The sequence below is a fragment of the Lepidochelys kempii genome, chromosome 9, assembly GCF_965140285.1.
Source record: "Lepidochelys kempii isolate rLepKem1 chromosome 9, rLepKem1.hap1, whole genome shotgun sequence".
Lineage (NCBI taxonomy): Eukaryota > Metazoa > Chordata > Testudines > Cheloniidae > Lepidochelys > Lepidochelys kempii.
The window spans coordinates 47181128-47193091 of NC_136388.1; the positions used below are offsets into that span (position 1 = coordinate 47181128).

The 11964-nt window shown below is 44.1% G+C and overlaps 1 protein-coding gene across 16 annotated transcripts in view; it reads left to right on the top strand.

Annotated features, from left to right (window-relative positions):
• SAP130 (Sin3A associated protein 130) overlaps positions 1 to 9980 on the top strand; it is a 36075-nt gene extending 26095 nt beyond the window's left edge. For 6 of the 16 annotated variants that reach the window (XM_073360127.2, XM_073360125.2, XM_073360126.2 and 3 more), the window contains 7 exons: positions 1575 to 1679; positions 3348 to 3709; positions 4521 to 4769; positions 5131 to 5256; positions 7797 to 7930; positions 8750 to 8863; positions 9062 to 9980. In XM_073360127.2, the coding sequence (XP_073216228.2) occupies positions 1575 to 1679; positions 3348 to 3709; positions 4521 to 4769; positions 5131 to 5256; positions 7797 to 7930; positions 8750 to 8863; positions 9062 to 9220 (1249 nt within the window). In that variant the 3' untranslated portion in view covers positions 9221 to 9980. The remainder of the gene's footprint in view (positions 1 to 1574; positions 1680 to 3347; positions 3710 to 4520; positions 4770 to 5130; positions 5257 to 7796; positions 7931 to 8749; positions 8864 to 9061) is intronic. The other 10 variants (XM_073360136.2, XM_073360137.2, XM_073360133.2 and 7 more) reach the window with 6 other exon arrangements.
• The last annotated feature ends 1984 nt before the right edge of the window (positions 9981 to 11964 follow it).

Genomic DNA, 11964 nt, shown 5'->3' on the forward strand with positions numbered 1-11964 from the left:
TGTGGATCTAGTCGCCCCATCTCAAAAAAATATATTGGAATTGGAATAGGTACAGAAAAGGACAACAAAATTTATTAGGGCTATGGAACAGCTTCCACATGAGGAGAGATTATTAATATTGGGACTTTTCAGCTTGGAAAAGAGATGACTAAAGGGAGATATGATCGAGGTCTATAAAATCATACTAGTGTGGAGAAAGTAAATAAGGAAGTGTTATTTACTCCTCATAACACAAAAACTAAGGGTCACCAAATGAAATTAATAGACAGCAGGTTTAAAACAAACAAAAGGAAGTACAGTAGAACCTCAAAGTTGTAAACAGCTTGGGAATGGAGGTTGTTCGTAACTCTGGACAAAACATTATGGTTGTTCTTTCCAAAATTTACAACTGAACATTGACTTAATACAGCTTTGAAACTTTACTATGAAGAAAAAGGCTGCTCTCTCTTTATTTTGTTGTAGTTTACGTTTAACATATTTGCCCTTTTTTTTTTTTCCTTTTGGGGGTGGGGGGTTGCATACTTCTGGTTCCAAATGAGGTGTGTGATTCACTCATCAGTTTGTAAGTCTTAGCATAGGTCCATCAATTGTTATCAGCCAGGATGGGCAGGGATGAAAAACCATGCTCTTGAAGTGTCCCTAGCCTTCAACTTTTGCCAGAAGCTGGGAATGGGCGACTTGATGATTACCTGTTCTGTTCATTCCCTCTGAAGCACCTGGCATTGGCCACGGTTGGAAGACAGGATACGGGGCTAGGTGGACCATTGGTCTGACCCAATATGGCCGTTCTTAATGTTTTTATAAAACAGAGAAATGTCATGCTTTTTTAAAATATAAATCAAACAAAAAAAAGGGGGTCAGTAGCCCAATTTTGTCTTTCTATGTAGGTCACATTTAAAGATCTGTTGTTTCCTAGAATGGTCTGTGGGTTTTTTTTGTGTGGGGTTGGATAGTCTCAGAATTAAACCTTATGGGAATATTCAAGTATTTTATAGTGATAGACTCTTGTGTTTGCCAGACTCACTAGTTGACCAATATAGCATTATGCTGCCCTGTGATAAATGCACATTCAGCCTGCAGAATTCTGCTTCGTAAGCTCATAGCTGAGAGCCCTCTCAGGTCAGGGTGGTTGCTGAGCCTTGGGACAGTAATGGAAGAATGGCTGGCACCACCCAGTGCTGGTAGATAGCCCATTCTACATAGTTGGAGGCTGGTGGTCTCAACACAGTCATGGTGGGCAAGCTGAAAGTAAAATTGTTAAGGATCCTTGGCGCTCTGTGGAGAAGTCCTCAAATTGGGTGAGAGCAGACTGATAGCTTGGACTTACCCTTTCAGGGAAATAAAATATGAAGCCTTGTTTGAAGAAATACTAGAAGCGAATCCTGTTTATCTGCTCACAAGTTTATTAATCCATCACCACCTTAGGAGTGCAATGCAACTAGCACAGGAAGACAAAACCTATTCCACTTGTGGCAGCAAGAGATACAGTCTTTCTTCTGCCTTCATTGGCGTTCAGGTTTCTAAGGGCAACGTACCTGAGCGGCAGCAGTTCCAAGCTTATCTGTGTCTTCCAGACTGGCAGTCCGGAAAAGTCTGATCCCCCCTCAGCCTTCTGAAGTAGCTAGCACCCGTGTGGAGAGCTCTATGCGAAGCACATCTGGATCACCCAGACCTGCTGGGTAAGGATTTCAGACAGCAAATTCTGCATGACAGCACGTCCTGTATAATGGATCAAAGCCAACTGAATTTAGGTTAAGGAGAGAAGGGTGTGTCAAAGATGTCATGTAAACATGACACAAATTCAATGTGAAGTAAAATAGAAACATAAAGGAATGATTGTATTACACCAGAGTTGTATTTTTAACTACTGTAATTGTTCTGTAATTGGCACAAGATCCTAATCCCTTAAAACAGGGGTGACCAACCTGTGGCTCCAGAGCCACATGCAGCTCTTCAGAAGTTAATATGCGGCTCCTTGTATAGGCAGCGACTCTGGGGCTGGAGCCACAGGCGTCAACTTTCCAATGGGCCAGGTGGTGCTCACTGCTCAACCCCTGGCTCTGTCACAGGCCCTGCCCCCACTCCACCCCTTCCTGCCCCCTCCCCTGAGCCTGCCATGCCCTCGCTCCTCCTCCTCCCGCCCCCAGAGCCTCATGCACCTGAAACAGCTGATCAGGAGGTGCAGGGAGGGAGGGGGAGGTGCTGATTGGCGGGGCTGCTGACATATTACTGTGGCTCTTTGCAGTGTACATTGGTAAATTCTGGGTCCTTCTCAGGCTCAGGTTGGCCACCCCTGCCTTAAAAGATCTCATTATCAGATCAGTATCTTATTGCATTTACCCTTTTAGAGCACTGCGAGTTAATTATTTTAAGATGGATTGTTTCCTCAAATGTTTATTTAAAAGGAAGGGCTTCATAATATTTCTGTTTGGGTTTGATGAATAGAAAATTCATTCTTCACAGATACTAAAGTGTTTTCCATTTGGCTAGCCAGATAAGTATCTGTTAGCTCCCTGCTGAAGGGAGCTGACTAGTGTTGGTATCATTATGCTTATAGAAGACAGGCTCAGCAATCACCACTGATAATGCACAACGAAAAAAATTCCTGGCATTCTGTCTAAAAGTAAAGCAAAGGTCTGAGAGCTCGTAGTTCACAATGCCTGGAAATGAATGCTGCAGAGGGTTCAGAGAGAACCGCCTTGCCAATTTCATGATCCAGATCAGAGAAGAACGTGTATCACCTCTTTCCATCACCTCCCCTGCCATAGATTTTTTTTTTTTTAATTTAGACCTAGTCATGAGTTTGCTAAATATATATCAATGGCTATTAGCAGGGATGGTATCCCTAGCCTCTGTTTGTCAGAAGCTGGGAATGGGCGACAGGGGATGGATCACTTCATGATTACCTCTTCTGTACATTCCCTCCGGGGCACCTGGCATTGGCCACTGTCAGAAGACAGGATACTGAGCTATATGGACCTTTGGTCTGACCCAGTATAGCCATTCTTATGTTCTTATACTATGGGAAGGAGAATGATACCAAAACCTATCTTACTTCTAAGAAAGAGCACAAGAAATCAATCTCCTAATCACTTGTGAGATCAGTGTAAACTATCTGGCTGTCACTGAGTTAGGGATGAACATTGTGAGGTAAACATTCCACAAAGTATTCCACATTACTGAGGTAAACATCATGTACTGGGGCAGGAAAAAAAATGGGTTTTCTGAAGGAGCTAGCTCCAAAGCCCAGTTCATTAACTTTACAGGCCTTGTCTGCGGTAGAAAGTCATGGCAGCAGCACTTAAGATGTTGAGTGGATTAAACTAATACTAGTTTTTATGTTTTAGTGCCAAGCCTAAACCAGAAATCCATGTCTCTATGGCTACTCCAGTCACTGTGTCTGTGGAGGCAGTGTCCAATCAAACCAGCGAGCAGCCCACCATTGCAGTCCCACCTACCTCTCAGCAGCCTCCATCTGCCATTCCAACAATTATTGCAGCAGCTAGTCCACCTTCTCAGCCGACAGCACCTCTGTCAACCATTCCAGGAGCAGTTTCAGCTGCTCCAGCCACTTCGAACACAATTATAGCTGCTCCTCCACCTCCATCCACTATGAGTGGGGCCCTCTCCACAGTATTGGGACCCCCAGCACCAGAGATAAAAATCAAAGAGGAAGTGGAACCTATGGACATAATGCGACCAGTCTCAGGTAGGCTTCTGATTAAAGTAACTGCAGTCACTCCTTTTTTGGGGAGTGATGGTAAGGGCTTCACCAAAGCCAACCTGAAACTCCCTTGGACAGTGGTACAGCATGCCAATCATATGGTTGCTGTCAGAGTAATTTTAAATAATTCCTAAAGATTATCTTGTTCCTGTTTTTATTTCAGTGTAAGTCCAGAGTCTACAAACTTGTTTGAATCTTATTTTCAGTGACATGAATGGGTATGAAGTTCTGATGTCCCAGTGACAACTGGAATGGAAAATGAGTCCTGTTGATCCCTAAGCAAGGAATCTTTCTAGATAAATGGGTTTGAGATCAGTTTTAGTCATAGCAGGGGAGAGCATTGTAATGCCAGTGACTATGAACTGTCCATCTTAAATGTAAGAGTTTGCAGAGCGGCCACTGAACCCTTCCATTTAAAAGTTGAGCCTACTTCCTTGGATTTTCTTGTACAATTGTTTGGCTACCCCATATGTCTGGGGAGGATGTGAGACTGAGGTAGCAGCAGAGCAGTAAAATCCGACTTCAATCATACAAAACTGATATAAAAACCCTTAAACATAGATTTCTTCCTTCACCATGCAAATAACATTAAAGTTCCTTTTCCTTGGACAGCTAGTACGTTCTGTTCTATTACCTCTTCTTTCCCCCAGTGACATGAAATTGTTTTCAGGATAGGTATCACCGTGACGGCACTTAGATAGTATTAGCTTGTCACTTTCACACTAGCTGACATAAAGTTGCTCTCTCTTTGTGGCTGTCAGGCTCTTAAACATTTCTCTTCCTGTTTCTATCTTAGCAGTTCCTCCGTTGACTACAAATACCATGTCTCCATCTCTTGCATTGCTGGCCAACAACCTTTCCATGCCCCCGAACGACTTGCCACCTGGTGCCTCCCCAAGGAAAAAACCCCGGAAGCAGCAGCATGTAATCTCCACAGAGGAAGGCGACATGATGGAGACTAATAGCACTGATGATGAGAAATCCACTGCCAAAAGTCTGCTGGTGAAAGCAGAGAAGCGCAAGTCTCCTCCAAAAGAGTACATAGGTAATGGCGTCTCTGATGGTAACTGCTTTCTCTGCTCAAATATCTGCTCTTCTCTTTTCCACCAAATTAGAGTCCTTTGTTCCCTGCCTCTACAATAATGAGACTTCTGTTAAAGAAACCTGAGCTATGAATCAATAGTTAGCCCTTCCATTGTGGTTTTCAAAATGTCTGTTTCTCACAGGCTCCATCTCAGTTTCACCACCTGTAAAATGTTAAGTGACTCATTCAATCCCATGGGGAATTGGCACCTGAGCTGCTTCCTGGTCTTCTGCTTAAATCACTGGATTATGCCAGTCTCTTCTAGTTGAAACTGCAGACATTCTTTAACAGGTCACAATTGTTTCTCTTGGCTCTTTCTTAGATGAAGAAGGTGTCAGGTACGTCCCTGTGCGTCCAAGACCCCCTATCACACTGCTCCGTCACTATCGCAACCCCTGGAAAGCTGCCTATCACCACTTTCAGAGATACAGTGATGTCAGAGTGAAAGGTCAGTTTACTTTTTATGGAATTTCCTGTTGCCCATGCATAATGCTGGTAACAGTTGTCTTTTGAATGGTTGTAGTCATATAGACAAAGGAGTTAAGTAACTGTAGTGTGGCAAATAGAACTTGTTTCTTGTTCAGATATGTTCATCTTGTGAACTAAAGGAAAACTTCTACTAGCTAGCAATGATGCTATCTCTTGTCAGACCTCCTGACAGTAGAGGGAGGCAGTCACACTTAAACAGGCCTGACCTTCCACCCACCAGAGGGAAGTAATACACACCAAGAGTAACCAGCATATTATACTTCTGGGGAAATTCTGTGCCACTGCGCATGCGCAGAATATATGTCCCCACAGATTTCTTTGCTTCCCTGCAGAGCAATAGCTTTCTGACAGGGAAGCAAAGGGAATCCACAAGGGCAGTCATACGACCCTACCCAGCTAGCAGAGAGGTAAATCACTGTGGGACAGGGGGAGGGACTGGGGAAGACCCAGCTGGTGGCTCCTACCCTGCACCTGGCTCAGCTCCTAGTCCCAGCTGGGCTGGGGAGGATGGGACTTCCTCTTTCCCTGCATGGCATCTAGGGCCATGTCAGACCCACTCCAGAGTTCTCCCTTGGCTATAGGAAGCTTTTCAAACTCTCCTCCCCCCACTTCCTGCACCCATTGCACCTCAGCTGAAGGGGGAGGGATCACTGTACAGGGAGCTGCTCCCCCATCTGCCCAATCCCCATGCATCCAGACCCTCCTGCTGAGCCTCACCACACCCCTGCACCCAGAACCTCCCTGACAAACCTCACTCCCCCTGCACCTGGACCACCCCAACGAGCCACCCGCACCAAGATCCCCACCCTTCCGATCCCCAACCTGCTGCACCTGGATCCCCACCCCATTGAGCCCCCCACATCCACACCCTCTGTTGCTGAGCCCCAACCACCTTCACCTGGTTTCCCCTGCAGAGTCCTATTACCATTGCACCCAGAACCCCCCAACAAGCCCCTGTGCATTTAGATACCCCCGTGCCTGGATCGCCCATTGAGCCACCTGCACCCAGATTGCCCCACACAGAACCCTTTCAACCCACACCTGGATCTCCCCACACTAAGCCCTTCCACGCTTGGATCCTGCCTTGCTGAGCCTGCCTGCCCACAGCTGGTGCACCTGGCACAGAGGGGCAGGACCCTAGGGTGTTTCTGGGGCAGGCCTGGTCCTTGCGCTGTGTCAGGGTTGGATGCAGCCTCACCACTGAGTCCGTGTCCTGGGGGGAGCTACACAGTGATCTCCCACCTCTGTGCAGCCAGTGGCCTGTGCTCCCCAATGCCATGCTGGAGCCTCCACATTTATTTGACAAATAAAATTTGCAGAATCTTAAAATATTTTTTGGCGCAGAATGCCCTTAGGAGTAATATTACAAATGATAAAAAACTGTTTTGGCATGTGTCTGTTGAACAATATGTTCTGTCAGCAACAGGAGAAACCTACTACTGAAAATCTGCTAAAAGTAGATGTACACTGCAGCATTCTGACATGCATGCTTTGCTGATCAGCAAATAAACATGCAGAGTTAAAGGAAAACTACCGTACTCTTGGCTTCAGAATAACTAGATTTGTCAACTGACCAATGTTTCCGTTTTTAGCATCTATCTCTAACCTTAGGGAACTAGAGACTGACTATCCAAGGGATTTTGAGGCCAGTGTATATCTGATTATGTTTGTAGCTGCTGTATAAGCACGTCCATAAGAGGAGCAGACTTGTACCTGTGGACAGGTGTGAGACAAATCTTCAGTCTCCACACAGGTCTTTGAGGTCTGCAGTTTCAAGACAGGAAAAATCAACACTGAATTTTTTCCTCTCTCTCTGTATGTCTGTCCAGACGTGCAGCCCCTCCACAGGGAGGCAGGAGAAGTTTGCATTGAATGGGTGGACTGAGGTTTGGGCCTCGGGGTGTGTGCTGAGGAGCCTGGGGCACAGAGGGACTCAGAGAGCGGCGGGAGTGAGGAAAGGTGGTGGGGTAGGCACTCATCTTGGCCTGGGAGATGGCAGGCTGAGGAAGCAGCACAGTCTGGGCAGGCACCCAGAGCAGTTGTCTGTCCAGCTCCCTCCCCTGGCTGCTGCTTTTACACAACTGGCTCCTGCCCTGAAGAGAAAGCAGTCTTCCCCCAGCCCCAGAATTATGATTCTGCCCCTTCCCCACTCCAGCTGCCTCCTCTCCCAAGCGCTGAGGGAGTTGGACCAGAGGAGGAGCAGGGCTGGGCTGCCCTGTCTTCTCCTCTGCAGGTACAGAGGAAATGTTGTAGAGGCAGAAACATAGACCAGCCTCCACACTATGTCCATAGTGGGAGCACTAACCCTTACTATTGTCCTGTCACCCCCCCCACCCGGTTCTGCTGCCCCTACCTCTACGTATGTGTGAGATCTTGAGATATCTGCTACATGAGTGAATATTGCTGTCCTGACCAACTGACCTGTGTTCAGTTCTTACTGGAGCATGTGAAGGGAAAAAAATCTTACAGTATCATAACTGTCCTTTGTTTCTACGTTAGACACATCAAGTTTGTGTTCTTTGGTTTTAGAAGAGAAGAAGGCTATGCTGCAGGAGATTGCCAATCAGAAAGGAGTATCCTGCCGTGCGCAAGGTTGGAAAGTCCATCTCTGCGCAGCACAGTTACTGCAGTTGGTAAGTGAATGGGGCTTACCAGTTGAGCGTCCTACAACATGGGGAAAGTAGGAGTACTCCTAGATGAACATTAGCTCTTTTGAAAGCATCACGAATTAGAAAAACACATCAGTCACTGGAGTATCTCACCGTTTGGTCTGTAGGGAGCTGGCCATATGCTCTCCAGTTATCAGGAATGTGTTGCATGTGGTTCTGAACTTCAAGGAAGTGGAGGTTTGGATTCAGACATAAGAGCTGATGCATTCTGTTCAGATGCTCAAAACTGGCAACTCCCTCTCTCTGATGCACAGGTCTGAAGACGTGTCTGTTTAGGATGGTGCTGCTGATACGAGGCAGCACTGCTCTGCATTCTTGGATGTTTCTCTTTTGGGGTTGGGGTGAGGTAGGTGCTCTGCATTCTAGCATCAAACTCCCCCAAACCTCTGCATTCCCAGAATAGTATTGAGGGAAATAAGGGAAGCAGCTCTGCATTTCAGAAGGTTCAGGGCTGCTCTGGATTCAGATGTGGGGATGCAATTTGTACTTCTCTGAATTCTTCAAAGTATCTGTTTCAGGGGCAAGGGTCAGAGTGCATCTCCGCATTCTAGACAGCACTGGTTAGGATCCATGCTCTTTCAGAAGTGGAGCAATTCTTTTATAGGATGTTAGTACGAAGAATAACACCACTCTACTTCAAAGGCTCCATCTCATGAATAAGCAACATGCGTAGCTGAGGGAGGAGCAGAATAGCCTCACTTGTTTGTGTATAATTTTCTTAATATGGAGGAATGTTGTGCATTCTAGTGATGGGCATTCTCACTATGGTCTCATGTCTTCTAGACTAACCTGGAGCATGACGTGTATGAGCGCCTCACCTCTCTGCAGGAAGGGATAATCCCCAAGAAAAAGGCAGCAACTGATGATGACTTACATCGAATAAATGAACTGATACAGGTAAAAGTTGATGGCTCAGTATATCTACTTTACCCTTAATTACACACTCACTCTATTGCTGCCTATGGTGCAGTTAGTAAGAACTACCAAGGGGGAAAAAATGTTAGTGTATTTCAAGTGTGATTATTCCAAGGTGACTTACAGACTTGGAAATGACTGAGAGTTCTGCTCTTAATGACAGTGGTGTGTGTATTTCAGGGGAATATGCAGAGGTGTAAACTTGTGATGGATCAGATCAGTGAGGCCCGAGACTCTATGCTGAAGGTCTTGGATCACAAGGAACGTGTTCTGAAGCTCTTAAACAAGAATGGAACTGTCAAGAAAGTGTCTAAATTAAAGCGAAAAGAGAAGGTCTAGAGCCAGAAGAATAAGGACTGTGGAAATGGAGAATGTGTACAGAATGGAGTTGTTCAGTCTTTTTTTTATTTTGGGTTTATTTTTAAGTAGAGCATCTGACTAAAAAGGATGAGTTCTAGAGAACACAGATGGATGTGTGGAGCCCAGTGACCTGGAGGGATTGGCCTGGATCTGTCATAATGAACAAATATTTTTCTGTCAGGCTCATCCCTTTTAAACTCTTTGAAGTCACATTTGTTTAACCCTCCTGACATGTCAGTGCCCACTAATTGGTACTCATAATGCAGAGTGTCATGAACAGTCTCCTTTTCATTTTAGAGTTTAGAGGTAACTTACAGGTTTCTCCATGGATTCCTGCAGGAGACCTCAAGAATTTGATCTGAAAGTATTGGCTCAGACTGCCAGGACCTTTTCAAACCATTAAAAATGACACCATTTCCAGTTACCTCCCCACCCTTCCAGTTTTGCTGACTTTCCAGTGTCTGTAGTAGCCTTCTTAAACCAGTGCCATTGCACTAGATCTGCCCCATTTAGAATCTCCTGGTTCTGAAGTCCTAGCTGTCAATTTTTTTTTTTAAAGAACCATTTCAAAGTGATTTTGTAGTATCTGTTCTGTGTGTGTTCATGTTGGTGCTCTCAGATACTTGTTTTGAAGTACTTCTCTTCCAACACAGTACTTCTTGTAGCTGGTGTGATGCTGTTAATTGTATGTACCACATACATCCTGTAAACCTGAATAAAGGACTTGGAGACTTTTGTACCCAAGCTGTTTGTATATTTTTATGCTATAGAAAATACACAACCCATAAGCCCTAAAAGAAACTCATCTCCTGAAAGACGTTGCAGGAAGGAGAACCTGGATTTTGGAAAAAGAAATCTACCTCTTCTGCTGCTGTCAGAAAAGATAGTTCATTGGGGTTTCAGCCTATATAGGTGCAAGTGTGGTTTTCTGTTTTATCCTAAGTTTCCATAAGGGTTGCCAAACTAGTCCACTAATGAAGAGTTATTAATTCTGAGTAACTATGAACAATACACACAAACTTTCATGACACCAGCTTCCTTTAGGAAGTAATTTAGTTTTCATTTGGAGTTCTAATCTTCAGGTGGCTAATGGTCACTGGAAACTCAATGTACTTTTCTGACCATCTGAAATTAATCCAAAAAAGCTGATATTTCATTCCGTAGCATAAAGAGATTGGAAGCACTGAATATGAATAAAATTCATTATAACAAGGTGAGCATGCTGCTTCTTTCATATGCACCATATTTCAGACCCATCTGCCAAGACAACAATCTCATTCTGATCTGACTCTAGTTTTATTTAGAAAATAAATATACATCTCCATAATGTTTTTCCGATGTTACAGTAATTTTGGCTAATATGGAACAACTTAAATTGTGGTGTGGGAACTTAACTTTCGGGGGACTGCCAGGGGGAGAGTGGAAATGTCAGTAAAATGCCATTGAAAAACTTCTAAAATATGTACTTAAAGGCTTGTAAAAATTTAATTCTGCAAAGAAATAAAAGGAACTAATTTTTCATACTACAAAATGTGGAAGGCAAGCTGTGGGATCAAATCACTTTCACTTATCCGTTTTGTTGCTTGTGGTTCAGGAAAGGGCTATCTTGAATGCTGGGAAATGCACATAATGTTGTCAAAACACTGTTTGGCATAAAGTAATATAGACTCCATGAAGAATGAATCTGCTCAGCTGAGCACAGGTGTTACAGAAGGTTAGAAATACTCAATTTTATCTCCCACAGGAGCAAGCTTAAATTCCCCTTTCAGGCTGATAACTGCCAGCCTGCAGCAGTAAATGGTTTTCTGACCAAATCATTTGTCATGATCAGAAATGATTTTTACATGAACATTATGTATGGTTTTATAGGTCTTGCTCTTAAATGCTTTGCTGTTTTATTCCAAAAAGCTATTCTTCATGTAATCCTTTCAACTAGGACATCATCTAAGCCTAAATGGTTTCTGTAATAATTGGGATTGATATACAATACCTTCATTTTTTGGATGGAAGGCTGAAATTCCTTAAACGCTGAAATGAAATACAGGCAACTTCAGAGTCCATTTAGTGCTGAGGAAACGACTGGTTTTAGGTAGTAACATAGAGCAGATAAGGGTCATTTGTGCTCAAATGATTTTTAAAAAGAGTTCTGAAATTTTGTTTGCCTGTAACTTGACAAATGTATCTCTAACTTTTCTCTGCATCAATCTTGGCCCAGTCCTTCAGCTACTGCAAAATGATGGTACTCCATTGTCTTCAAAAGAGCTATGCCAATTTGTACCACCCACTGATTTGCACACTTGGAGGATGCATCTGGACTCAGCTCTTTGAATTTGGGCATGTGGGATGTTGTACTGGGGATAAAGCCTGGGCTCAGACCATTTTTTTGTTGTTGCTTGAAACAGAAGCATTCCTCCTCACAGCATTTTGCCTCCTCTTTGGATAAATTACCCCTTCTGGTAACCTGAAGAAATGTAAGTAGATTTAACATTTTGGGCAAGGTCTGGAGTGCTGGAAAGTGTAATACAATGCTGGCAGAGCCAGTAATTCTTGTGCAAAATTTCCCTACACAGCTTTATCAATTCATCTTGCCTGACTTGCAGCTCCTGTAGCTTGAGGCAGCTAACAAATTACTGTGAAACCAACAGCCCCATTTCTCCTCCAAATGCTTGGGAGTTCCTAAATTAAATTTGGTTTTGGGTGTGTTTCAGTGTTACTATTTTTTA